Source organism: Canis lupus, chromosome 20, assembly GCF_003254725.2.
Source record: "Canis lupus dingo isolate Sandy chromosome 20, ASM325472v2, whole genome shotgun sequence".
NCBI lineage: Eukaryota > Metazoa > Chordata > Mammalia > Carnivora > Canidae > Canis > Canis lupus.
Genome location: NC_064262.1, coordinates 42,167,200 through 42,194,479, shown reverse-complemented (window position 1 = coordinate 42,194,479; position 27,280 = coordinate 42,167,200). Strand labels below are relative to the sequence as shown.

General features: G+C 61.0%; 1 protein-coding gene across 6 annotated transcripts; it reads left to right on the top strand.

The window, feature by feature from the left end:
• Nucleotides 1-894: 894 nt before the first annotated feature.
• Nucleotides 895-24,947, top strand: PTH1R (parathyroid hormone 1 receptor). 6 transcript variants are annotated; one of them, XM_025458301.3, is made up of 17 exons: nt 895-1,069; nt 3,239-3,294; nt 5,649-5,771; nt 8,197-8,262; nt 15,602-15,704; nt 17,527-17,661; nt 19,262-19,372; nt 19,472-19,590; nt 19,717-19,811; nt 19,952-20,144; nt 20,639-20,792; nt 22,369-22,429; nt 22,753-22,819; nt 23,059-23,153; nt 23,571-23,712; nt 23,833-23,874; nt 24,391-24,947. In XM_025458301.3, the coding sequence occupies exons 3-17, from the start codon at nt 5,697-5,699 to the stop codon at nt 24,784-24,786; spliced, it is 1,854 nt and encodes a 617-aa protein (XP_025314086.1). In that variant the 5' UTR covers nt 895-1,069; nt 3,239-3,294; nt 5,649-5,696; the 3' UTR covers nt 24,787-24,947. The 6 variants fall into 6 exon arrangements, with proteins under 6 accessions (XP_025314086.1, XP_035559025.1, XP_025314087.1 ...); XM_035703132.2 differs by lacking the exon at nt 3,239-3,294; XM_025458302.3 differs by lacking the exon at nt 8,197-8,262 and having other exon boundaries at nt 896-1,069.
• The last annotated feature ends 2,333 nt before the right edge of the window (nt 24,948-27,280 follow it).

Below are 27,280 nucleotides of genomic sequence, written 5' to 3'. Positions count from 1 at the left end.
TGTGCTGAGCGGCAGCTGCCACGTGAATCATTACACCTTGTCAGGCTGGGCCCAGGACTTTCAGACCCAAACCAGCTCAGGCTGGACTCAGGCAGAAGGGCAGCCTCCAGCCAGGGTCTCCAGGTGCGGGGGTGAGGTTCCAGAACCTGGCAGAGCCTCTTCCGCCCCATCCGTCCACGTCCTCACTCTCCGTGTCTGGACCCAGCCCTGGTTCAGACAGAGCTCATTTCACAGAACCACAGAGGAAGGCAGGTCATCCTGTCCACAACCCTCTGCCTCCGGGACCTGGAACTGCATAAGCAGACTCTGAGCCTGGGTGACACTGGCTGGTTTCACGCCAAGAACCCACATTCCAGTGGACGAGGAGGCAGATTCAGAGCGGCAATGGGGCTGCAGGGTTAGAACCAGGGCTGCGTAGAATGAGTGTCCCCACATGTCACCTGGTCGGGGAACACTGAGTACCCAGGACAGAGAGGTGAGAGGCCTTCTCAGGTCTCAGCTTTCCTGCCTGGGACCTGGGTATGAACCGCCCTCAGCTTCCATCTGATTTCTTCAGGTGCCCAAAACTTGAATGAAATCCTCACGGGGCTCTGTCCATACCTCACAGGGGCCTGAAATTTCTGAGATGTGGGAGAGGCCAGAAAGGGCAGACAGGGACAGAGGAACAAATAGAAGGACAGTTGGCTGGAGACGGGCTTGGTGGAGCCAGGAGAGGACCCCTGAGGCACATCCACGGCAGAGGCCTGGGCGCCTGGCAGGCACACCCATGGAGGTGGGGGAGGGCCCAGCTCAGGGTACCAAACACTGCTACCCTTGGACCTGCCTCTGCTCCCCCACCAGGGGTCTGGGACAAAGTCCTGGGCTGGTGCAGGGCTTAGTAAAAAATAATTAATTTTTCTTTTCAAGTGAAAGCTCTCACTCAAGCCTCTTCCTGTCCCTAGCAGCAACATCCTTGTTTAGGCCTGAACCATACAGAAGCCGCGAGGACGATCCATGGCCTCTCCTCCATGGCCAACCTGAGCCTGCTCTGAGTCCCCAGGCCCTACTTGGAAGGCCTTGTGGGCTCCAGGTGAGTGGGATCCAAGGTAACCCTGGGATCCGAGCACAGCTGGGAGGGGCAAGGCCATGGTACCCCATTGTGTGTGCGTGTGTGCGTGTGTGTGCATGTGTGTGTGTGTGTGTACCCGTGTCGTGCTGTGGAGCAGACAAGGCATGCCTGCACAGAGATGCCTGTGGATCTGACGTTGCTATAGCAGGGGGTCTCCTCCAGGCGCCCCAAGAGTGTTCCCTGCCTTGGACACAGCCTCCCAGCCCCCTGTGCCCCCAGCTTCCCTCCCTTTGCCTTCCTGAGAGGTGAGAAAACCAGGCTTCCTGCTGCAAGGGGAGGGGGCTGCCCGACCAGCTGCTGTGGGAGCCTCCAGTGACTCATCCGGGTGGGGGGTGTTTATGAGCAGCCGAAATGGCTGTAAAAGTGGCACCTCAGTTCACTTATGGCCTGGCCATCCCCTCCCCTACCAGCCTCTTGCCTTGAAAAGCTTCCAGAGGGGACTGGAACCAGAGAGAGGTCTGGGATTGAGGCTTGGTGGAAGCTCAGTCTGGGGTCAGGGTTCAGCCAGAGGTTAGAGGTCACACTGGGCTAAAGACCCGCATGGGGTTGGGGTTGAGACTGGGATTCCAGCTGACTTTGGGGCTAGGGTTAGGGGATGAACTGTTGAGGGTTTGCAGACCAATTTTCCCAGAGAGCCCCCAGAATGGAACAAGGGGTTTTCTGAGGGACCAAGTCCAGGCAGCAGAGCTGAGAGCTGAGCCTCTGTCTTTTCTTTTTGAGTTTGCTGCCCACCCTGGCCCTAGGGTCTATAGAGCTTGGCCACAGCCCTACTCATGGCAGCAGAGCCCAGTTTAGGGCCCCTGGGCCAGAGTCCAGACCCTGCTCCAGTTCTGAGCTCTAGTGACTACCCTGGTTCTTCCTCCAAGGACCCCATCAGAGACGGGAGTCACCAAAGGGGACTCCCTGCCCCCAACCAAGCCTTTCAAATGCCACTGAAACTGACCTAAAACTAACCAGAAACTGACCCTTGGGGCCCCACGGGGATTGCCTGACAAAGAGGGCAGGCTGGCTCTGCTAGGCACTGGGGTGCTACCAGTTAATGTGTGACACACAACCTCCACGGTGGCACTTTAACCAGAGACCAGGAGGTGCCTTAGGGGATCAACCTCAACAGGCATGTCTGGGGTGAGGCACATGGAGTCATGGCTAGAGGAACACCCTTAAGAGGCCCATAGCCATCAGACCCCCCTCTGCAGCTCTACCCACAGCCCACCCTGGCCCTCCCCAGTACAAATATTGTGTGTTTCCCAATCTCAAGCTTCCTAGTATCAGATCTGAGGACTCCCTACGTTAGTCCCCAGTTGTACCCCAGTTGCCCCCATCTCTCCATGACTGTTTTTTTTTTTTTTTTCCCCTATCACCACAGGGCAGGGGTGGTCATTAGAATGGATAGAAACAGAGACATAAAACCAAGACCATCAAAACATAACACTGAAGAACCACAAATGTTCTTTAGGTACCCACTCTGGGCACGTGGGCCTCTGTCCCTCTTCCCAAGAAACCCATACATCCAGGGGGTAGCCCCCAAGTCACAGCACCCACCTGTGCCCCCTGCTAGTAGTGGAAAAGATGTGGTCTCGAGGAGGGAGGAATGTTCTTTACACCAGGCAAGAGAAGCACGATCCCAGCAGAGTAAACGACAAAGGCAAGGACAGAGGAGTGAACATGGGGAGAAGGTCAGCTGTCTAGTGGACAGTACCTATTGGGGAGAGTCACCTCAAACAGGCTGGTGCCTCCAACAGCGTAGTCCTTAATCACCAGGGCAAGAAACTTGAGGGTAGTGGGGCACAGAGAAGGGTGTGGCCACAGACTCACGGAGAAAACAGCTGTGGGGCCAGTATGGGAGATGGGTGGATTTGCGCCTGGACAAGGATGGGCTGCCGGGAAAGCTGGCTGGAGCTGGATTCCAGTGACCTTAGGGGCTCGGCTTGCGGATCCATTCACATGGAGGGTAGGGGCCATCCTTGAGATGGAAGAGGGGGTGGTCCTGGTTTGGGGGCTCTGAGGAGCTCAATTTCCACAGGCTGAGTCTGGGGAGTCCACAGAGTCCATGGGTCTTACCCTCTGCAGCACTAAAACAGTAAAGTTAAAGTGCCCTTTGAATCAGCTGGTCAAGTCCCCGTTTTACAGATGAGGAAACTGAGGCCCAGACAGCAGGAAGTCGTCCTGCCCAGGATCCACAACTGGTAAGTGGATGGGCAGGGGCTGCCACTTAGCCCAGATGGTATCTCCAAGGGCCCCGACCACCACATGAGCTTGCTCCTGAGCATCCTTAAGGCTCTCTGCTCCAGGCATCCCGGGCCCTCCAAGCACCTCAGTTTCCCTGCCTGATCCTGAAAGGTGTGGGGCTGGGGGTCCGGGACCCCTTCCTCTTGGCGCTCCGGCGTCCCCTCCCGGCCCAGAGCACGCAACCCCGCCCCCTCTGCACCCCCTCCTCCGCCCGCAAAGACTCCTCCGGCTCCTGCCCCAAGCCCAGGGTCCCCCGTGGGCCCGAGTCCGCGAGGACAGTTTGGGGGTGTTTAGGGGTGGAGCAGGAGGCGGGGCTCGGGAGTGGGGGTCCCAGCTGAGCCCGGGGTCTCGCGGCTGGAGCCGCCCGGGGTGGAGCCCGGGGCGGAGCCGGAGAGGCCGGGCCGCGTCTGCAAGGGTCGAGACTGGGGAGGGTGGGAGAGACGTGAGCCCCGAGCTGCGGGCGGGGGCAGGGCGGGGGCAGGGCGGGGGCGGGTCCGAGCCCCGCGGGCCCACCCCCTCGGGGCTCCCGAGCTGGGGGTCCCGGCGAGGCCGCGGCGGAGGGGGCGGGGCTGGCGGCCCGGAGCCTCCCCGGGGACCCCGGGCCCGCCCGAGCGCCGCGGCGGGGCGCCTCCCGCGAGGAGGCCCCGCTCCGGGCTCAGGCCCCGGCCCCGGCCCCGGCCCCGGCCCCGGCCCCCGCAGGCCGACCAGAAAAACCCCGTCTGTGCTTCCCGGAGAGGAGACCGGAGCGGCGGCTGCGTCCCGGGCGACGTGCCCGGGCCCCGACGTCCGAGTCCCCCGGCCCCGTCCCCTGCACACGCCCCCCCGCCGCCGGCGACCCGGGCGCGGCCCCTAGCGGAGCGTCCCGGGGCAGGGGCAGCGGGCTGGGCTCGGCGGCGCGGCGGCGCGGCGGCTCGGCCCGGGCGGGGGCGGCGCGGGGGGCGGGGGCGAGGCCCGGGAGCGCGCGGGGAGGGAAGCGGCGCCCGGCCGCGGGGGCAGGGGGAGCGGCAGACGCCGAGGCGAGGGACGCGCGCGGCGGGCGGCGGCTCCGAGCGGCGGCCGGGCGGGGGGCGCTGGAGGCCGGGCCGGCCGGAGGGCATCCCGAGAGCCCCATGAGGTGCCCCCGGGGCCGCGGACGGGGCGCTGTCCTGGGGAGGCTGTCGGGGGGTCCCCGACACCCATGGCTGGGCGGGGGCCGCGGCGGCGCGCTCGGAGTAAGTCGGGGTCGGGGCGGGCGCGGGCGCGGGCGCGGGCGCGGGGGCGGGGGCGGGCGCGGGGGCGGCGTTGGGTTCGGGGCGGCTCCGGGCCTGGCCGGGCCCCGGGCGCGCTGCTCCGTCTCGGTGTCGGTCGGCGGCGCCTCCTCGGAGCCCGGTGGAGCCGCCAGCCCCGTGCCGCTCGGCTCCGTGGCTTTTTTGGAAACTTGCAAATGTTTTCGTAGAGAGAGAGAGAGAGAAGGGGGAGGGGAGGGAGGGAGGGAGCGAGGGAGTGACCGACACGGAGCTCGGGGCTGCTGCAAGAACGGAGGCCAAGGCTGGGGGAGCTGGAGACGGACGGACAGGCCGACAGGCAGAGCGTCCCGGCCGCGGGCGTGCTCCGGCGGCGCGGGCGGGGGCGGGGGCGCGGGCGGGGGCGCGGGCGCGGGCGGGGCCCCGGCCCGGGATGCGGAGAGGGCTCGGGAGGCAGCCGCAGGCACGATGGGGATCCGAGGGGGGCTAAGGGGCACGCGGCTGGCGGCCGGAGCACCGAACGGCTCAGCGTCGTTGCAAAGTTAGGATCGCGTCCCTAAACTGCACGCCCCGAGCGACTCGAAACGCGCCCCCCGCCCCGCCCCGCCCCCTCCCCTCCCCGCCCGGGGCTCGCCGCCGAGCTAAAAATAACAGCCCGGTTCGCCCCCCGCAGACCGCGACCCCAACCCCTCCCCCGACCCCTCCCCCACTGGGCGTGGGGCGAAGCCACAGCTCCCAGTTCCCCAAAAGAAAAAAAAAGAAAGAAAAGGCGGCGCGGGGGGGGGGGGCGGGGGGCGGGCCGGGGGCGGGGGGCCCGGCCATATGGATGTGATTTCTCCGCTCCGAGGCAGACGGGCAGCTCCGCAGCGCTCGGCGCCCGCCCGCCGCCCGCCCGGCCCCCGGCTGCCTCCCTTCCTCCCTCCCTCTCTTTCTCCCTTGCGCTCGCTCGCTCGCTCGCCCTCGGCGCATGGGCCCCGCGCCGGGCCCCGGGGCCTCGGGCCGCCTGGCCTCCGGGGTCCCCTAGGCCCGGGCGTGGGCGGGGCAGCCCGGCCTGACGCAGCTCTGTACCCCACCACCACCACCACCAGGGCCGGCGGCGGCGGCTGCCCCGAGGGACGGGGCCCTAGGCGGTGGCGATGGGGGCCGTCCGGATCGCGCCCGGCCTGGCGCTGCTGCTCTGCTGCCCGGTGCTCAGCTCCGCGTACGCGCTGGTAAGTCCCTCGCCGGCACTCGGGACAGGCTGCGGGCTTGCTCTGCGGTGCCTGGGTGGGTCCAGGGCGCACAGTCTTGGGTTCCCTGGGCAATCTGAACTTTGGAGGAACGGCCCCTCTGACCCCAGATCCCCGGTGCCTGCTGTCTCTGGGGTGTCTGGACTCGGCTCCAGATGGCTCCCATCTCCTTATGGCTGAAGCTTGGGTTTGGGGTCCCAGGTCTGGAACTCTGTGGTTGGGGTTCTTCTATCTTCTGCTTCTGTGAGCTCCACTGCTCTGGTTGTGTCGCCTTCGGGGATGACAGTGTGATCTAGCAGTAGACCTGGCTTTGGCCCTGATCGAGGGTCCCACAGATTTGTTCCAGGGCCTCTGTTTTCTGCAAGTTTTGTTTGCGATCCAGGACACAGGGCTGTGGATCTGAGGTCAGAATCCCCTAGGTTAGGGGTAGGATTTAGGGGTCCCCTCCAGCTCTCGCGATCGCATGCACACACGCAGACGCTCTTGCCCAGGGAGGCGAGTGTGATGTGGCCCAGAGGAAGGATGGAGGTCCTCTGAAGGAGACCACCCTCACAGGACACTCCTCCAGAAGAAACATGCTGGAGGGGGACTCTGGTGAGTGAGGGACCCCCATCCTGAGAGCAGAGACCAAGAGGAGACCAGAGAGAGAGAGAAGAGGCAGGTTGGGAAATAAGCAAGAGAGAGAGAAGAGAGACAAAGGGGGTGGAGATGAGAGCTCCCCAGAGCAGAAGGAGTAGATAGACCAAGAATAGCAGAGAAAAGGAGAGACTGGCAGAGGCTGGGGGTGGGGGGGAGCATCCTCCCCCTTCTGGGCCAGAGATGGGGGGCCGGGACCCGGGGAGTAGTCGGATCCCACAGCAGCCCTGTCTCACAGGACTAGCCCGTTGCTGAGGAGGCTGTCTGCCTGTGTGTCCGGCTCCAAGGCCCCTGCTGCCTCCCCAGTACCTCCCAGGTGGGCATGTGCCTTCTAGAGAAGCAGGCAGGCAGGCAGGCAGGCAGCCACCTTCTCCTGACCAGCTCCCTACCCGGGAAGAACCTTAGGCGGGAAGGCAGGAGCTCTGGGAGTCCTCCAGCCCTGCCTAAGGCCCGCGGGACCTGGGGCTATTCTCCACACCTTCTGCAAAAAACTAGCGAGAAACATTTGCCTGAGAGTCCCCTGATTTAAGTGAGGCTCTCTTCTCCTGGGGTGGGGGGCGGAGGGGGGCCCTCAGCGTGGCAAGACCCATTCTCCGGTGCCCATGCCCTCACGACTCTGGCTCCCCAAAGCCAGAAACCTCACCCCATACGAGAACTTATAGATGGGGAAGTCAAGGCCATTTACAAGAAATAAATGCCAGGACCCGGACCCAATTCCCCACCCTCCCCCTTGGGCCAGGCGTGCCTTCCCCACCACCGTCCCTTCCAGAGTGTGTGCCGAGCCAGCCGCAATCTGCGTGCACATCCCTGGGGTAGACAGGATGATGGACGTGAGGGTGCTGAGAGTCGTTTGTTTGTCAGAGCGGGACCGCTGGGACTCTGGGCAGGCTGTTCTCTAGATCCGGGTGAGCGTGTGGCTGAGTCGTGTGTGAACACATGTGTCCAAAGCTGTGGGTCTGCACATGACTTGCAGGGGCATAGTTGTGCACACGCGTGTGTGTGTGTGTGCATTTGTGAGCACATGTGCACCCAGGTCTAGTTCTTATTTTTCATTTAATCAATGCTTTTTTAGTGCTTTCTACTCGTCAGACACTGTCCTAAGCACTTTACGGTATTAATTAGTTTTAATCTTTCCAACAACCCTAGAAAAAAGGGTTTTGTTACTGTTCCCATTTTTAAAATAATCTGAATCACGAAATCAGTAGGACCATCTTTTTTCACGTGCCAATCTATTGCCAAGCCCCGTGTCTCTATGGGAAGGGGGTAATGGGTGCCCAGAGCCCCACACTGATTTCTGGGGAAGCTGAGGCACATGCAGAGAATTTGCCTGGCTTAGCCCTGGGGCAGGTCTGAGGGCAGGGCAGGAGGGGTGCCATGGCTGGATCTGCTCTGAGACCTTTTGGGGACATCCGTGGCTGGACACTGAGGCCATGGGCCTTCCCTGGTTTTAGGGCTGGAGGATGTGGCTCAATGATCACCCAATCCCCTGTAGGCCCCCTGGGCTCAGCTGGAGCCAGCGAGACACTGCCAGCCTGCCAGCTTCTTCTTTTGAACCCGGAGACTGCCGTTCCCATCCACATCTATGCTGATGCCCACCAAGTCCACTGAACTCAGCTGGTGGCCTCTGTTGCCAGACCTGTGTACTGCCTGCCCAGCCAGCCCCGGGAGCAGGCTCCCGTCTCCAGGGACCTCGGGGCTGGGGGATCAAAAAGCATCCCACCGGGAGGAAAGGGCTGTGGCCAGACTCAGCTGGTCCATTTTGTCCTTACAGAGAATAGTAACTGTGTGCTGGGGGCCAAATGGAGTGAATTTTGAAGGAAGGGACGGACCCACAGATGTGAGTAGGGGTCAAAGGGATGGTGTTAGCCTTGGGGGCGCCTCATCCTGGGGACGCCCTGAGCTTGCATACATGTGAAGGAGAAACTGCCATGGCAGAGGCCACAGGTCAACATGGGCCTCGAGCATAGAGATGTGACCTCGGGGTCAGGCACAGGAGGGACTGTGGTGGCTGGGGGATTAGGCCCCAGCCTGCTCTAGGGCCAGTGTGGCCATGGCCCATCTTTTAAAGACCAGAGGAACCACCATGTATTGAACAATGACTGTCCCCTGATGCTGAGCTAGAAACTGTCACAAATGTTTTCTTATTCCGTCCCATTCACCCACCCATTTTATGGGAAAGGGTCCTGAGGTTCACGCAGTGAGTCTGTGCCAGAGGTGGGACTTGAACCCAGGTCTTCAGACTCCTGTGCTGAGCTTCTTCCTCCAAAGCAAGGTGAGGGATGTGCTGACAGGAGATCCCCGTGTCCTATGGTGGGTTTTTAAAAGTTTTCCTCCTTTTCTTTCTTTTTTCTTTCTTTCTTTCTCTGTTTCTCTGTTCCTTTCTTTCTTTCCTTCTTTCATAAAATCCTTCTATTTTTTTGCTTGTACTTTCTTATGTTTAATTGAACTAATCCTTGAATATGTTCTTTCTTATAAAAGAGTCACATAACACAGATTAAACAAAATTCATTCTTGATGACTCCCGAGTCCCAGTGCTCTTCGAGAGAAAACCATTTTTAACAGTCTGTGTGGGGGATGTCCTCCCAGACCTTTGTCTGTTTATTTCCAAAAGATAACCTTTTTGTGTACGTATAAAGCAGAATTTTGTCCTGTCGGTTTTCTGCTTGTTGTTAAATGAGTAGTATCTGTAGGTAAGGCTCTGCTGTGTACATTTTTTTTTTACTTAAGAGGTGTATCTCAGAGATCTTCTTGTCAGTAAATATAAATCTATTATTTTAATGGTGCATAGTATTCCAAAACCTAGGATTCATTAGCAGCCCCTAGAAATGTACATTTAGATCTTTTCTGCATAGTTTTTGTGTGTGCGTGTGTGATTCCAGACAGTGGCAGGGAAGCTCCTTGAAATGCCCTCTTATGTTCCTGTGTGACCATTTCCCTGTAGGGTATTTCTAGATTCTTCATTGCTGGGTCTGAGCACATGCACGTTTCTTTTCCTTTTTTTTTTTTTTTTTTTAAGACATGGCCAAACTGCCCTCTAGAAAGCCTGTGCCAGTTTCTATGCACAATACCAGAAGTGACCAGGAGGGTCTCTCTCCCACTCCCTCTGTCTCATAGGGTAGTTATGAAGATTTTCACCTTTGCCATTCTGATAGGTGAAAAATGGTGTCTCTTGTCCTTTTAATTTGCCAATTACCCATGAGTTTTGGACTTTGCATTGGTCTATTGTTCCTCTTCTAAGAGCTTGTTCAGAGCCATTACTCATCTTTCTATGGGTTATTTGTCTTTTTTGTATTGATTTGTTGAGGCTTTTTATATCACCTGCCCTTAAACACCCCACACACACCCCAGCTCTGGGAAGGGCCTGTGGACAGAGCAGGAGGAGGGGGGCCGAGCCCTCCCGGGAACTTGGGTTTTCTTCGGAATGTTTTAATGAGGCGTCAAGCGGCCTCCCCCAGATTCCTGTTGTGGGCCTTCTGGGGACACTCCCTGGTCCAGCCACCACATCAGGAAGGCAGCTCTTGCAGGGAGTGAGTCCCTAGGAAAAGGAAAGGGTGGGATGGGGGTTTTGCAGACCCCTGATATTGTCTGCCAAAGACGGTGTGACGGGGAGAGAGGGCAGTTTCGCTCAGATTCTCAAAGATGTCAGAAACCTCTATACCCTAAAGAACCCCAACTCTAGGACCGGCCTTGCGTGGAGGTGAGACCTGGTGGGATCCTATTCTGCTGACCAGGCGTACGGTTAGGCTAGGCCATGCTATCCTTCTGGGCCTTGGTACCGCAGGCCAGGTAGAGGCCGCCTGTGAAGATCCACTGGGTCCAGCAGCCAACTCCGCCATCCCAGGCTCCATCCCACCGCCTGCCCTGAAGGCGTCCACGCTGGCCAGGATGAGAGGCGTCACAGTGCCTCCCCCCGGGCCCCTCCCAGCCCCGAACACAGGCAGCCTGTTCAGGAAGGCCTGGAGAGGGGGAGGAAAAGTCAGCACTTGTCAGCGGTGGCGGGGCAGGAGTGTCCCCGGCAGGGAGCCCGTCCCAGCCTGCTCGGGCCAGCCGGACAGACAGAGGGCAGCAAGGGGCGGGGAGCAATCCCTGGCCAGCTGGCACGGGATACATCGATGGGTGCCAGCACAGGTCCCAGTAGTGGAACCTGGAGAGGAGATGCAGGAAGGCCAGGAGGTCACCAGGGGGTCTCCTGCGAGCCAAGGTTTTCTCCTTCTGGATTTTCTGGAGGTACCACTCTCCTCACTCCTAACACCAGGGTGCAACTGTCCTCTGTCCCATTAGAGCTGAGCACCAGATGCCATCACCAGCACCAGGGCCATGTGATCCTGTCTGCCCCCACCCCGGAATTCCCTTTGTGCAGGCTGCCTCAAAGGCTCTGCTAGGAGGCACTTGCTTGATGCAGCAGAAGACACAGCCCAAGAGGACTCTGGAAAGCTGGGACTGAGGCTCGCACTCGGGCATCCATGGAAATGGGTGCTTCGTCCAGGGTTGCTGCCTCAGGGTCCAGCAGACTGGCCCTCTTCTTTTTAACTGCGACTCTGAGCTTTGATGTCCCCGTTTGTAAGATGGGGCTGTGGTAGAAGGTAAAGGAGGTGTGGACAAAGCTCCAGGGGCACTGGCAGGTGCCAGTGGGCAGAGGGCCTGAATGGACACCAACAAGCAGGTTTGCTTACTCCAGAGGAGAGCAGGAAGCCAACAGCCACCTTCCCCCAGGGGACCAGGCTGAACCAGGGTGGATGGATGGATGAGATGACCCAAGAGGGCATCTCCAGGCTGACGTCACTCCGTGGAAGAAGCCCCTTTCCCAAAGGCAGAGGTGGAGGCAGCTGGAGAAGTAGCCCTTGTATTCCTTCCTTCGTTTTGCCTGGAGGAGAATGTAGGCATGTCTGGGATCACAGACAGCAAATGTGTGGAATTTGGCAGTAAGGAGAGAAACTGAGAGGAGTGGCCCTCATTTGGTCAGTGGCATGGAACTGGCTCTCTCCACCACCACTGTCACCGTCACACCTCCATCACCATCACCAGCCTTGATGCTGTCTCCTCCCTGTCCTCACCTCCACCCGCACTGCCGCCACCACTCCCATCCCCAACTCCAGACACACCGTTCGTTCCTCAGTGGGGCTTCCTGCAAGGTAGAAGGAGCTGCTTGCCCCCCAGGGGAGGGGTAACGAGCAGATGGCTTTTCTCTTCGTCCGGGCTTCTGAACTCAGGAAATGAGAAACACATCCGGGCCTCTTGACCACACACTACTCTCTCCCTGGGACAGCAGCTTCTATGTTTGTAAATAACAGACTGGCTTCCAGCCTCCACCTGTACCCTGCCTGGAGCCCAACAAACACCAGCTCATTGCTCCCAGGATGCCTCTCTCCCTACTCCTCTCAGCTCAGAGCTGAGGTCAGGGCATCACCCCACTCACCCCCTGCATGTTCACAAAATGCACATCGTGCACACCTGTGCACACAGGAAGGCTCTGTGTTGGGAGGTTCAACATGGGGGGTGTGCCAAGGCGAGGGACACTGAAGCCAAGCCCCAGGGTGGTTAAGTCAGGGGAAGTCAGCCCTAACGCAAGACCCTAAGAAGGATGTAGGGGGGGATTCGGGACACCCGGTGCCAGGGCTCGGTGGCCCCGCCAGTTAGTGGGTGATGCCTGGCCATGATCCAGCGCTGGCTCCCTCACCTCTTGCTCCTGAAACCCAAGATCTGCAGACTCTATGTATCTAAACTGATGCACCCCTGAGTCCTTCACTCCAGGAGCTGGGCCAGAAAGATCTGAACTCTGCAAAGGAAGGGGAAGAGGGGAAAGGTGGGGATAGAGAGCAGCAGACAGAGTCACCGGGCCAGGAGGGGAATCAGAGCTGCACTTTCCCTTCCACCCCCAGGACATAAAGCTTCCAGTTGGGGCAGAGGCAGATGAAGGGTCCTCCTGCCTGCCCCCCAACCAAGCCCAGGCTTTCTGGGCGAGGTGGAGTGCTGGCAGTGATCTGGGCTCTTACTGTGAGTCCAGGCTGGATCACCCCAAAAGCTCATCACACACCACATCACCCAGTGGGCCTTCCTGTATTCCCTGCTCCTCACCCTCCTGGAGTCCCACCTCCCATCCACCCCTCACTGTAGCCCCCTAGACTTATTCATGTACCCAATCTCCCCCTGCCACTCTATGTCCCCAGCCTGGGGCCACCCTCAATGCCTAGCAGCAGGGGTGCCCGTAACCAGAGTGGGAGAGCCATGATTTGGTGCTGCTGCTGCTGCTAATGGGAGCAATTAGAGCAACCAGTTTTCCCCCGACCCCACCCACACCCAGGCTCTCCACGCAGTACCGCACTGAATCCTCACCAACAGCCCTATCATCTTTCTGATCACAGGGGTTAACCAACTTTCCTAGACACAGAGCCAGTCAGTGGTGGAGGTGCGATTCAAGCTCCTGTGCTGGCCAGCAGAATCTCCTTGGGTGAGGAGAGGGTGCAGCTGGAGGGAGGGGCAAACGAGGGTGTTGCAGGCGGGGGAGCTGCACTCAAGGCAAGTGAAGTGAACTTGGTGTGGAACTGCCTTCCTTGCCTTGGGTTACTGCTTCCTTGACTCTGGCTTGGATTCCTCTTGCTGCAGTGGCAGTCAGAGAAATGGGGCCTATAAGTTCAGGGAGTCCAGGGTGGGGGCACCATCCCTGTGGATGAATGGAGGAGTTTGAGGGCCATGGGGTGCTGGAGACACATGCCTTCCTTTCTCCCAGGCATTCCCAGCCCCACCATGGAAACCAGACTCCAGAGACGAGGGGATGCCTCTTGGCCACAGAGAGGGAAAAGCCAACAGCAGTAGGTGGGGGCTGAGCAGAGCACGTGTTAGTCCCTGGCCGTGGCCCAGCTAGCACACCTGTCAGTCAGTCTGCCAAATGGGCAGTTTTCCACCCATGTCAGCCAGCCCTCCGTCACATCAGCAGGCTAGTCTGTCCGTTGGGAGGGCTGGTGTGTCAGCCTTTGGGGACTGGTGGATACCTCAGCCACTCGGGAGCTTTCCATTAGCTAGAAGAAATACAGCGCGGTATCTGTCTTGAGAGAGAGGGAGGTGGGCAGAAGGTGGGGGCGGGGGTGTGGTGAGGGAGTAAGGGTAAGACGGGGGCAGAGGCGGTACCGACAGTGCTTATGGGGCTGGGGGCAATAATGGTGATGGCAGTGATGGTGCTAATGTCCCCTTCAGTGGTGATGGTGATAGTGGTGACGCAGGTGGTGGTGATCCTGGTGGTGGCGGTGTTGGTCATGGTGGGAGTAGGGCCGGTGGTGGTGATGGTAATGAGGTCCTCATCTCAGTTGGGATGGTGCTCGTGGTGGTGGTGATGGGGGATGGTGACGGTCGTGTTGGTGTCATTGGTGAAGGTGGTGGCGGCTCTTGATGGAGGTACTAGTTGTAATGATGGCAACAGTAGCGAAAGGGTGCGATAATGGGTTGGGGTGAGCGGGGCAGCCACGCAGGGAGCCCCAATGCCAGACGCACAGAGAAAACTTGAGGTCAGTCTTGGATCCTCTGGACTCGGGCAGGTCGTCCTGCCTCAAGCCGCCCCCTGCGAGGCCGCTTCTGCCCCCGTCGGCGGCGCTGGGCGGGGCGGGGCGGGGCGGGGAGGCTGCAGAGCCGGGAGGGGAGGGAGCACGTCGGAATGTGCTGGCCCTTCCTGGGCTGGGGTGGGGGCGGGGGGCATGGCAGGGGCCCTGCTGAGGTCGCAGGCTCCCGCCGACAGAGGAAGCACAGACGCCCGACAGACGCCCGCTGTTCACACGCGTGTCCCCAGCCCCCGAGGCTCGCGCCCCGGGTGTGCCTGCGGGTCGGTGCCCACGCAGAGCGCACGGGGCCGGGGCCGGGCCGGGGCTCGCCGCTGGCTGCTCGCGCTCGAGCGCACGGCCGGGAGCGGAACACACGCGCACACACGCGCACACACGCGCACGCGCCGCCGCCAAGTGAAAGCAGCGGCCCCCGAGCCGGGCCGAGCCCACGGGAGACTCCCTGGCCCTGGAGCCCGTGCAGCTGCCGCCGAGAGACGCGGCCCACGAACCGCACCCTGCAGCCAGCTCCCCGCCCCGGCCGCCGGCCGCCGCCCCTTCCCCAGCGCGCCGCCCCCTGGCTCTGCGCTCGCAGGGGCCCTGGGGCGTCCGAGGGGCAGGGGCGGCAGCTCTGCCTGCTGCGGGGCCGAGGGGCCAGGTTCCGCCCTGCGGGGTCGGGGCGCACAGCCCTGCTCTGGGGCCTAAGGGGACGGACGCGTCAGACTTGAGCGGGCGGGGCCGCGAGCCGCCTACTAACTCTGTGGGTCGCACTCGTGGAAGTGCTAGGCTTGGTCGCCCGGAGCAGTCCCCAGGGCAGCATGCTGCCTTTGCTCTGACCTTCTTGGAACCCTAAGAGGAACACAGGTTCAGCCCCCAGATGCCCATGACCTTCTGGTTCTCTTCCTCAAAATGATGCCAAGTAGCCCAGTGGGTGGCAGCCAGTGCCCAGGGTGTGCAGGTCGGAAGGAAGGGGAGGAAGCAAAGGCCCGCTGGCGTCGTCAGAGCTCGGGGTCTGCTGGGCTAAAGGGCCTTCCAGATAAGCAGTGGGCTGCGGGTGACTCTCGCTCACAGCCCGCACAGGAGTGCCCGCCCAACCGGACCACTTGCCAGCAGTTCCTCTGACCTCTGGCTCTTGAGATCTCGAGGGTGGGAGCAGCTGAGGCACTCACCATTCACTGGGGAAAGCACTGACTGGGGTGAGGGCCAGGATGGAAATTGGTGACTCCCAAGGTCCCCCAGGGCACCAGGGCTTGAAAGAATCCAGGCCTGGTTTATATCCCCAGAGTTCACCACTCCTTATCCACCCCCTCTCCCCACTAGGTCCCCCACAGACAGGATCTTGTGAGGATACATCCTGGGACATTCCAATCCCTTTCCCTGTACCCTTGGGGAACAGACTGGACCGAGAGTATCAGTGGCTGCAGCCCACAGGGTTACTAGCGAGCAGGCAGGGGACATCCCCCCTCCCTCTTTTATCCGTCAGAGCCAAAGCTTCCCATCGGTAAAGTGGGAGCTACATAAGGCAGAGTTCCCAAATTCTAGACTCAGGGTCTTTGGAAAGGCGGGACTGCCTCAGAGAGGTTGGGATGATTGTGGGACCTGCTACTGGGTTGGGAAGTCCTGCCTGCAGTCTGACGTTCAACTTGGTAGGTGGATGCAGATGACGTCATGACCAAAGAGGAGCAGATCTTCCTGCTGCACCGCGCCCAGGCCCAGTGCCAGAAGCGGCTCAAAGAAGTCCTGCAGAGGCCAGGTGGGGGCGGAGTCCCGTGGGGCGCGGCCAAAAAAAAGAGGGTCTGGGGGCGAGGTCAGGAGAAGCAGGGGAGGAGCCGAAGGCAGGTGAGAGCCTAGGATGCAGAACCAAGGGGCAGCAGGGGAGAGGGCTTCCAGTTAAAGGGAGGGTCAGGCCCAAGCAAGGTGGGTCAGTTGTGATCAAAGTCAGCAGGCTGAAATGCAGAGCCTTCGGGTGGGATTAGGGCAGTAGGAAGGCAGCCACAGCCTAAATCATCCCTAACAGGCTTAGCCCTGGCAGGGCACCCCAGGATCAGGAGCAGAGTAGGTTGCCAAACCCCACTGGGGTGCACTGGGACAGCTTCCTGGAGGAGGAGGTATCCAAGGCAGGTCCACAAGAATAAGTAGATCTTTGAAGGCCACCTGGTCAGAGGACAAGGCTAAGGTGTCCAGGGTCAGGAGAATCAAGGGTCCACGGGACTGGATGGGGAGAAGGATAGAGGGTAGGGATGGGTATCTATGACTGTGAATCATGGTCTCTGTCCAGGAGAGGGGGTTTGACATGGGGTCGGCGGGGCTTCTGCACACCAGCACCGTATCTTCAGGGACCCCTGCCAAGGTCGAGGTGGGAGGGGCACTCACCTGGCTTCCCAGTTCCTGCCTCATCTCCAGCTAATCTCTTCCCTGAGTCCACTTCCTGGAAAGCGTTGCTGGGAGCTCATTAGTAGGCATTCAGGCCTCTGCTGCCTGTCTGATTAATCTCATCAACCTGGAAGAGGCCCAGACCCCCCTGACTGGCCGAGGAGAACCGTTTCCTGTCTGGAGCTGGCCCCTACACTGCTAGGGACTGAAGCCCACACAGTGACACACACTGTCGCATGTGGGCTTTGCTCACAGTCACAGGGATTCACATGGTCTGTGCAGTCCCAGCCCTGTCCATACTGGCTCCTCTGGTGGCTCTTTGGTCCCCTGCCCCAATCACATCAGGGTCTGGGGATCAGATGCCCACCCCCCACTCTGGGTCCTAGTGCTTTTCCCAGTTGAAGCCCAGGGGCACCTTCCCCGCCATGGTGCCTCATCCTGATGGAGCTCCTCTCCTCCTGCTCCGCTTCATCCTGCTGCCCCCCCCCCCCCCACTAATGCTCCAGGGTCAGGCAGGATAACGGGCACAGCCACTCCATCCCAGTCTGGGGGTCTGCACTCAGCTTCGCACTGCTGCCACAAACCCTGACCTGGGAGGGTCCAGGTAACTGCAGGGACACAGGTCAGATAATGAGGGAGACTTTGCAGCGAGGTAGAGACCTGGAGCAGCAGGAGCAGGTGCCTGAACACCCTTGACAGCTGCACACTCTTGCTCATGGCGTCCACACCGCCAGCTTCCTGAGCTGCACCGTGCTCCAGCCAGCCTTCATTTTCACTGTTTAACCTCCACGGACATCACCCCTACTGTCCACTTTTGTCCTGCGCCCCCTGGTGGGAGTCTTGTCCTCCTGCACAGGCTCTGGCTCCCGCTCCTGGGTGGGAGGACAGGACCTCTGCCCAAGTCTTATCCACACTTACTGCTCAACCCACTAGTTGATCCCACACCCACATGGTGTTCTCTCCCGTTTGAACCTCCTGTTGACAGTCTCCATGCTCTCTGCTTACTTCTGCACCTGGCGAGTGCTCTACAGTTTGTAAAGCACTCTCTCACCTCTTACCTAGCTCTCCCAACAGCCTGGGCTGTCAGCAGGGCAGGGATCAACCCCACTGTACAAAGGGGATCCCTCTAAGGCAGGAAGGTCCCCTGGGTCCCCTGCCATAGCACAGTTCGTTGACAGCCATGACTGCTCTGATTTCTCCAGCTGACATAATGGAATCAGACAAAGGATGGGCTTCTGCATCCACATCAGGGAAGCCTAAGAAAGAGAAGGCATCTGGGAAGCTCTACCCTGAGTCCGAGGAGGACAAGGAGGTGCCCACTGGCAGCAGGCACCGAGGTATGTTTGTGTGTCCATCCGAGACTGGCTGAGACCCGCCCACCCCACGGCTCTATCCCCTTTCGGTGAGCTCATGCTCTTGAGCTCTTGTGGAAAGGCATAGGCTGTGGCCCGCTCCCCAGGAAAGCAGGGGAGGAGCTGGGAGGACACAGAGCCCAGGAGGGATCATGCAGAGGGGGCTGGACCACTGGGAGATTTGGGCAGAGAACTTGCTCCGCACTACCCCGGGGTGGGGGACCCCGGGCTGTGGCCCCTCCTGTGGAGAGAGATGACAGAGAACCTGGGAGACAGAGGAGCAGGGAGAGATGCAAAGACCGAGGCAGAGAGGGTACCAGGAGGCGTAAACTGAGACTGGGACCCAGTGTGTCAGAAGAGGGCACACCAAAACACATAGAGTGGTGGGTCATAGACACAGAGCAGGAGAGGAGGGTGGCTGGGAGCAGCGGGGCCTGAGACAGTGGGCAGAGGAGGAAGAAGAGAGGGAGGGAGATGCAGGACTGTGTTGTCCCTCAGGAAGGTAAGGAGAGACAAACTCAGAGCCCAGGCTGCAGCCACAGGGCCGGTTTGAACCGGCTGGGTGGGCAGCAGATTCCAGATGGGCCACATCTGGGAGGCTGTGGTCACCCTGTGGCTCCCCAGGGACCAGAGGGAATTGTGGGCCTGGCCAGGCGGGGCTGGGAATATGGTGCCCAGGACAGAGAGCCTTTCACCAAGCTGGGGTGGGTCCAGCCATCAAGGCAGCCTTCCAGGATGGCTGGAGAGTCCTGTGGTTGGAGCCCTGCAGGGGGAAAGAAGAGAACTAGGGGGGAAGAAAGTGGAAGATTCAGAGGCTGGGGACCCTCCAAGGTCACTTAGTATCTCTGCTGTGAGGCTGGAACCCCAAAGTAGGATATGTTATCCTGTCTCAAATGCAATTAGCACGTGGATTTGGGGGAGTATACCTCCCTCTACAAATGATCATTGGAGTCTTATAGCAGGTGCTTAGGGTGGTCTGGGATGGTGGTGGAAGCACAGGCTGATATGGTCAATCCCAGCTACCCAGTGAAGAAACTGGAACGCAAAGAGGGTGGACACATGCATGAGGTCAGCAGCTGTTTGGGAGTCCAGCTGGCACAGCTAGACCTCCTGCCTCCCGTCCATGGTTTCTGGACAGGGGTCCCACGGAAAACACTTTCAACTAAGGGAGTTAGTCTGGGCGCTTGCCCTTCTCCAGAGACACCTGGAGGTGGGACCAAAAGCAGAGGAAAAAGAGACAGGCCTGGCCAGGGGCTGAGTACCTGAGGAGGGCAGGGCCCTAAGCTATACTTGCCTCTCTTGGTCTCCACCAGCCAATCTAGGAAATAGGGCCAGTGCCAGTACCCGCACGCAGGGGCTGTAGGGCTGAATTCTATGAGGCCAGGGATTCAATTCTATGTAGGACACAGTAGGTAGTAAGGCTCAATGCATTCTCTCCAGAACGCTCCAGGCCTGAGTTCTCCAGTCCTGGGGCACACCTGTCCCTGAGGGAGCCAGCGACCACAGGTGTGTTCATTCTTCTGGGTCACTAACCATGGACTTGACTGGTGTCCCCCACCCTGTCTGTCTGTCTCTGTGGGCACAGGGCGCCCCTGCCTGCCCGAGTGGGACCACATCCTTTGCTGGCCGCTGGGGGCACCAGGTGAGGTGGTGGCTGTGCCCTGTCCCGACTACATTTATGACTTCAATCACAAAGGTAAGGCCGGCTGGAGTAGGGCAGGGACCACAGGGAGAGACTGGGAGCTCAGGGCCCCAGACCTCTCTGCATACGCTCACCCTCCCCGTGGACCTGCAGGCCATGCCTACCGTCGCTGTGACCGCAATGGCAGCTGGGAGCTGGTGCCTGGACACAACCGGACGTGGGCCAACTACAGCGAGTGTGTCAAGTTCCTGACCAACGAGACTCGTGAACGGGTGCGAGTTTTCCCTTTCCCCACCCCATCAGGGGGTGATCTGGATAAGGCCACCTCCACCCCTTTGGTGACTCCTGAGCGAACCTTGAGTCCCGGGGCGCTGACTGTGTGTTCCCCACGCGCACAGGAGGTGTTTGACCGCCTGGGCATGATCTACACCGTGGGCTACTCCGTGTCGCTGGCCTCCCTCACCGTGGCCGTGCTCATCCTGGCCTACTTCAGGTGGGCGGGGCCGGGGCGGGCCGGGGTAGCACCTTCCCTCTGCGCACCCCCCTCCCCCCTCCCCCCACACACAGCCTGGCTCCCCGGGAGCCCCCCGCGTGTCCCGGGGCCCCCACCCACGGTGTTGTCGCGCCCCGCAGGCGGCTGCACTGCACACGCAACTACATCCACATGCACCTGTTCCTGTCCTTCATGCTTCGCGCCGTGAGCATCTTCGTCAAGGACGCGGTGCTCTACTCGGGCGCCACGCTCGACGAGGCCGAGCGCCTCACGGAGGAAGAGCTGCGCGCCATCGCCCAGGCACCCCCGCCGCCCACCGCCGCCGCCGGCTACGTGAGTGCCCCCCCCCCGCCCCCCCGGCCGCGGCCCAGGCACCTCCAGCTCTGCACCCCCCCACCCAGCCTCCTGCTTCCGCGGGTCGGGCGTCACCGTCATCGTCATCGTCGTGGGCCTGCTCACAGCCACCCCACACCCCACCGTGTCCCTAGCCCAGCCTCAGCCCTGCTGCCCGCCCGCCCGTTCGGCCAAGGACTCTGTGATTGTCCCCCTCCCGCCCCTTTCATCAACCCTCCCGCCTCTGCCCAGCACCCCACAGCCACCCCACCTCTTCACCTTGGCCCCTGCCCCTGTCCTGAGTGCCCTCCTGCCCCTGGCAGCATCCTCCCCCACCCCCGCCCCCTGCTCCTCAGCTGCGCCCTTGCCCTGGCCCTTGACCAGAGCCTGGCCCTTCGTCAGCCAGCACCACTTGTCCGAGCTCATCCCCTAGCCCATCGCCGACTTCCCCAGATGCAGGCCGGCCCTCTGGCTAACATCAGCTGCTCTCCTAGGCGGGCTGCAGGGTAGCTGTGACCTTCTTCCTTTATTTCCTGGCCACCAACTACTACTGGATTCTGGTGGAGGGGCTGTACCTGCATAGTCTCATCTTCATGGCCTTCTTCTCAGAGAAGAAGTACCTGTGGGGCTTCACGGTCTTCGGCTGGGGTATGCAGGCGCGGCGGGCAGCGTGGCACAGGCAAGGGTGGGACCACAGGCAGCAGGGTCAAAGGGGCCACTAAGAGTGAGGTGTCCACACAGCATATCCCGGCCTGGACCTGGAGCCGCCAGTGTGTGGTCTGCCCACCCCTTCTCTGACTCTAACCCCATCCCAGGTTCAGGCAACAGGCCTTGGCCAGAGGTCTGGGTGTATCTGGAGTGGGTGCTCAGCCTGGGGTTGGGGCTCACCTGGAGGCAGATTCACCTGGCGTGGAGGCTTAAACCCAGGAGAGGGAGGGGGTGCTCTCAGGCCAAGATTCAGCTCAGCATCAGAGTGGGATGGTGGGTCAGAGGCCATCCTGGGGCTGGAGTTGAGATCTGGAATGCTCCCTCCACCCCAAGCACTGTTTCCCTACCAATCTCCACACCACGTGGAGCTGTCCACACCACTGCCACCTTGCCTGTGGGATCCATGACCCAGAGCCCCAGACCGGACTCTTGGCCTCATCTGGGGCTTCGGCAGCCCCTCTGCCGAATGGGCTGCTGGGGCTCGGCACTCCTCCCCCATGGGCTCTGGGATTGAGTTACTGATAATTGTCCATTATTGTTGGCAGCACCAGAGCTTGGCTGGGCTCCGGGGCAACTGGCCAGACTGCAGAGGGGTAGGCCCGGTGGCTGAAGCCCTCCCTGCACTCGGCACCCAGAAGCTCTCAGGTCAACAGCCACAGCCCCTTGGCACATACTCTGACCTTGACTTTAGCCACGGCAAGCCCCAGAGTTGGGGCTCTGGTCCCTGAAACTGACCTGGGCTCTGGGGCTAGAGGGTGTCAGGGTTGAGCAGGAAACACACAGACTGCGAGCATACAGAACTGAGGGACACAAGAATGTCACAGCCCTTTTGCCCACCGTAAACCCAGGTCACACCCTGCCCCTCCCAAGGGTGCACCTGACCTAGAATGAAGTGTGAGGGGGTGGAGGGCGGGAACCCGGGCTCCTGTCTAGAGTCTGGGCTCATTCAGAGGTACCGTACATGTGCCATCTGAGCTGACTCAGGCCTGGGAACACCAGGGTTCCCCTGTGGCCTTTACTCAGCCTGGATGACAGCTGTCACTCCATCCAGCCTCATCCCTGGGGGGGAGGAGGTGGCTAGGACCTTTCAAACTGAGTGTGTGTGTTGGGGGCACGGCGGTGCTGGGACAGAAAACTGCTGGTACTAGGCCCCTTCCCCCCAGGGACTCTCAGCCCAGAGCCTAAAAGCAAGGAGGGAATGGTCTGGGCATGGGGAAGTTAGCAAAGCCCTATTTTGCCACGCACCAGACAGGTCTGCATGTGTGGGTAGGAGATGCAGAGCCAAGATGAGGGCAGAGGGCTGAACTGGGTCCTGAGTGCTAGAGTCCTAGGAGGAGGCTGTTGGGGAGGCAGAGCAGCACATGTCAGCGTGTGGCTCCATCACCAGGCGCCCGTGGGCCCAGGGTGAGGGGGGTCATGGAGGATGAGAGGAATGGGCCAGGCAGGGTGTGCCGAGGGGAGAGACGCGGTGGGCAGTGCCCACGGTCCCTCACGCACCGTCCCTATGTGCCCACAGGTCTGCCCGCCGTCTTCGTGGCTGTGTGGGTCAGCGTGAGAGCCACCCTGGCCAACACCGGGTAGGTCCAGGTGGAGAAGGGGCCCGGGATACCCCCCGGCACCCCCTTGGTCTGTGCAGTGTGTGAGGGGGCTCCCTGTACCCTGGCCCTGAGTGGGCCCCGCTACCGTTTTCTGTCTGGCTTTGAGCCGGGTCCTCTCTCAGGGTCACAAGAGGCTGCTTCAAAAGAAGTGTCTGAGGGCAGCCTCAGGCTCCGCCATACCCAACAGCGCCCTGTCCTTTGTCCCTAACAGCTGCCTGCAGAGCAGACCACTCTGGGGCCACTCTGTGGGGGGGGCGCAGGGTGGGAACAGGGGTGGGAGCTGATGCCTCGGCCTCCCCCAGGTGCTGGGACTTGAGCTCCGGGAACAAGAAGTGGATCATCCAGGTGCCCATCCTGGCCTCTATTGTGGTGAGCGGGGCTGGCAATGGGGCCGGGTGGGGGCGTGTGCTACAGGCGCCGCCAGGGCTGGAGCCACAGGCCTGAGAAGCACCCGATCCCCGTCCTGGCCCAGCTGGGGAAGACAAGGGTCCTCTTGGAGACGCAGCAGCAGCGCAGAGCAGCGTCTTGGCAGGGCCATGGGCCCCAGGGCGCTCGCCCCCACCCTGCCAGGGCGCAGCTCGAGATGCAGCCCTGCCTCACTTCCACAGCTCAACTTCATCTTGTTCATCAACATCGTCCGGGTGCTCGCCACCAAGCTGCGGGAGACCAATGCCGGCCGGTGTGACACGCGGCAGCAGTACCGGTGAGCTGTGCCCGGGGGCATCACGCCCCAGTGCCCCGTAGGAAAACAAAGACAGAGGCCCCAGGAATGAGCCTGTGTCATGGGAAGGACTCAGCTCCTGACTCCCTGGCTGGCCCCACCCTGAGCAGTAATGGGATTTCTCTGGGGCCATCCCAGAGCCAACCTAAGCCATTAAGTGCTAGGCCCTGCCCTAGAGCGGGGTCTGCGAGGGGGCAGGGGGCAGGGACAAACCCAGACCTCCCCTCAAAAAGCTGATTGTAGGGAGTACAGGGACAGGTGGGCAGTGGGTGGCTTTGAGAGGGCGGTGGCTCAGCTGAAACTCTAGGCGCCTAGAGCTTGGGGCTGGCAGGTGCAGGTGGCACAGTGACTACCCAGGGGAAGTGGCTTGTCCCTGAGCCGCCTGCCCTGCTGGCCCAGGAAGCTGCTCAAATCCACACTGGTGCTCATGCCGCTCTTTGGCGTCCACTACATCGTCTTCATGGCCACGCCGTACACCGAGGTCTCAGGGACGCTCTGGCAAGTCCAGATGCACTACGAGATGCTCTTCAACTCCTTCCAGGTGCGCAGCCCTGGCCAAGGCCTGGCTGAGGGCGGGAAGGGGGCGCAGGGCAGGGGCGGCCACTCCCATGCTCTCCAGATGCGGCCTCTGGGCCCTGACCCCACTCACGTCTTTCCACAGGGATTTTTTGTCGCCATCATATACTGTTTCTGCAATGGCGAGGTAAGCAGGGTGGCAGGTGGGGGGCAGCGCTGGGGCCAGGCAAGGAGGACACAGAAGTGCCAGGGGTCCCCCAAGTCTTATTCCTCCATTCTTCCACCCAATTCCTCTGTTCCTCCAAGACATCCCCAAGGACATTCTGAAGGCAGAGAGTCTTTCCAGATGATTCAGGCTCAGGATGAGCTAGGATTTGCCGGCTCCTCAATCTCTGGCAGGGGCAGTGTCTTCCCAACCCCAGGGCTGAATTCCCCGTAATTCAAATTGAAGGACTCAGCCACCCGGGGCCATTGGAGCCTTGTAGCTTCTGGGTGTGTCTGTTGCCTGCAGCCAGGCACCACTTCTGAGGATGCAGGGATTTTACTTGGCCTTGGGATTTTCCAGGAACACCCCACACCTCTGGTTCCATTCGGGGCTGAGCGTAGGGGCAGGGACAAGGGCACGGCCGGGGCTGGGGGCACACATGGCAGGAGGAGGGGTTAGCTGCCAACCTGATGGTCCGCCCTCCCCCGGCCCTCGCAGGTACAGGCCGAGATCAAGAAATCCTGGAGCCGCTGGACACTGGCCCTGGACTTCAAGCGCAAGGCCCGAAGTGGGAGCAGCAGTTACAGCTACGGCCCGATGGTGTCTCACACGAGCGTGACCAACGTAGGCCCCCGCGCGGGACTTGGCCTGCCCCTCAGCCCCCGCCTGCTGCCCGCCGCTGCCGCCACCACCACCGCCACCACCAACGGCCACCCCCCGATCCCGGGCCACACCAAGCCAGGGGCCCCGACCCTCCCGGCCACACCACCTGCCACGGCTGCTCCCAAGGACGATGGGTTCCTCAACGGCTCCTGCTCGGGGCTGGACGAGGAGGCCTCCGCGCCGGAGCGGCCTCCCGCCCTGCTGCAGGAGGAGTGGGAGACGGTCATGTGATCGGGGACCTGTGCCAGGGTTGGACTCGTGGACATAAGGGCCGACAGACGGACCAAGAGACAGGCGGTTGGACAGTTGCCCACTCAGGGCTGGGGCTGGGAAGACAAAACAGGAAAAAAAAAAAACGAGAAAAAAAAAAAAGAAAGAAAAGGGAAAAGGAAGCGGTGTGTAGCTTCCTGTGGTCTGAACTGGGGCTCGGGAGGGGAGGGGTGGAAGCCACGGAGAAGTTCTTGGATTTCACCTCTGAAGGGCCTCCAGGGGCCACGGGCCAGTTGGAGGGGTCGGTGGGGCACACAGTCCAGCAGGAAGGACCTGGGAGAGGCCTAGAGTGGCCCGAGTTTGCGGGGGTCCCCCAGGGGCCCAGTGGAGCCATGCAGGAGCCAGGCCGCAGCCTTTCCCCACCACACGCTGCCACCTAGGCTGCTTTTGCCGAGACCCAGGCCTCCGGGTCGGGTGGGGTGGGGGAACCCGGGTTCCTCTAGGCCATCTTGTCCCCTTTTGCCCTGTCACTGTTCACTAGCAGCCAACGGCAGATCTCTGGGTCCCTGGCCCTGCTCCAAGCCCCTTCCTGCGGGTCTGGTGGCCATGCTGAGCCCCTTGGGGGCTGGGGCACTCAGGGAGCTCTGCACACATGATCCCCAGCCCCCACCTGGATTTGACACACCTCTGGCGACCAGACTGAGAGTGTGCCGAGGCCATCAAGTGAGCTGTGGGCTGTGAGGGAGCCTGGGGTCAGCCCACAGGTCTGGCTGGGGTGAGGGCCTGCAGGACTCAGTACATCCACTCACCGTGGATCTCAGGCTGTCACTAAGCATCCTTATCTAACACCCGCCTGCTAGGTTACTTGCCCCGGTGACCTCTGCCCAGTCCAGGCTCGGGCTCTAGAATGGCGCAGGCCCTCCTCGCCTGATACTGAGAACTGACCCCAGTGCCTCTCCACCCCATGCTCTGAGCAGAACAAGCTTCTTTCTCAAGTCTGCAGACAGCCTCGCCTCTGGGCCTTATGGGCTAGTACCCCTAGCTGGCGCCCCTACCCTCTTCAGCGCAAACGGTTTTGGACTCAGCATCTGGAAAGCGCTCCCCATCTCGAACAGCACTCCTACCCCTGGGGAGGGGTGAGGGGTCACGGGGCCAGGACCACAGACTCACTTAGCAGCGGGGTGGCACAGACACTCTGGGCAGCCTCAGGCTGAGGATGGCGGGGAAGGCAAACGATTGCCCAAAGGCCTGGAGCACCCATGAGCGCTATGTGGTGGGATGTGCTTGGAATGCTGCAAGCGACGGGCCAGGACCCAAAGGGCCCCTGAGGCAGTTTAAGCATCGAGGACTGCTGTGAATGCTGGGAGCTGTTGGAGATCATGCAGGGAGAGCAACGAGCTCTGAGCCACGTTTAGAAGAGTCCCTGCCCCATTGGAGAGGCCAGAGGAGGTCACTCAGAGCTCAGGGGAGAGGGAGCCTTCTGGGAGGCAGGTGGCAGGGAGGACCCTGCATGAGGCATTGGCGGACAGAGGAGACCCAAGCAGGACAGGCCCCCATCCCCTTCCTAGGGGTGTCTGCATCATATCCCTCTTCAGGGCTCCGAGCTACAGGACCCTGGGCCTTCTGGCAAACTCATCCCACCTACCCCACACGTAGTCGCTGAGGCCTCTCTAGCTGGCTGGGCCCCAGGGCCCTATTTTCCATCCCAGACTCCTCCTTGGGAGGCTTCTGAAGTCGAGTCCATGAGGCCCACTCACCCTGAAACACACCTTAGGGTACCCCTAGGACAGGCCTGTGTCTTCCCCCTCAGACTGGGTGCCCCCCAGACCTCTGAAGACCCTTGGAAGGAATGTACCCTCTTGGTACATTCCCTCTTGGGGGGCCCTGGAACACAAGGCCAGGCCCCAAGCTTGGGTGAGACCATAGCTTCCAGTCTGAATTGAACCTCTCCTCTCAGACTGGATTTCTTTTAAGACAGGGTTTAGCCTCTTCTCACAGACCTCCATGGGACCTCCATCCCAGGACAGGGCTGTGCTCACCCCTCAAGAATGGGTGTTCCTCCAGGACAGGGCTGTTCTCCTCAGACTACATACCCCCCAGGACAGGGCCAGGCCTTCCCCTTTAGACCGGGAACCATTTCTGGGATGTCCAGGACAGGACTCGACCTTACACCAGCCCAAGGCCCTGGGCCAGGACCCTCCTGCTAACTTAGACCTGGAACCCTTAGGCCAGAGCCGGCCTTCCCACTCAGAGGCCCCTGAGCAGCGCCTGGGCCATCCAGGTGTTGGCAGAGGAAGTAGGAGCCCTCAGTGGGCCTGGCACGCAGTCAGGACCCTGTTTGCCTTGAGCAGGGGCTGGAGCCAGGTGGTCATTTCTCCCTTCAAGGCCTCCCAGCCCAGCCAAGCCACAGGGAACACGTAAACACCAGCCGAGCTGGGAGCGGGCAGGCAGGGGGAGGACACTGAGAGACCCCAGCTCCTCAGCCACCTTGGCCATGGTGTCTGGCACCTCGGGG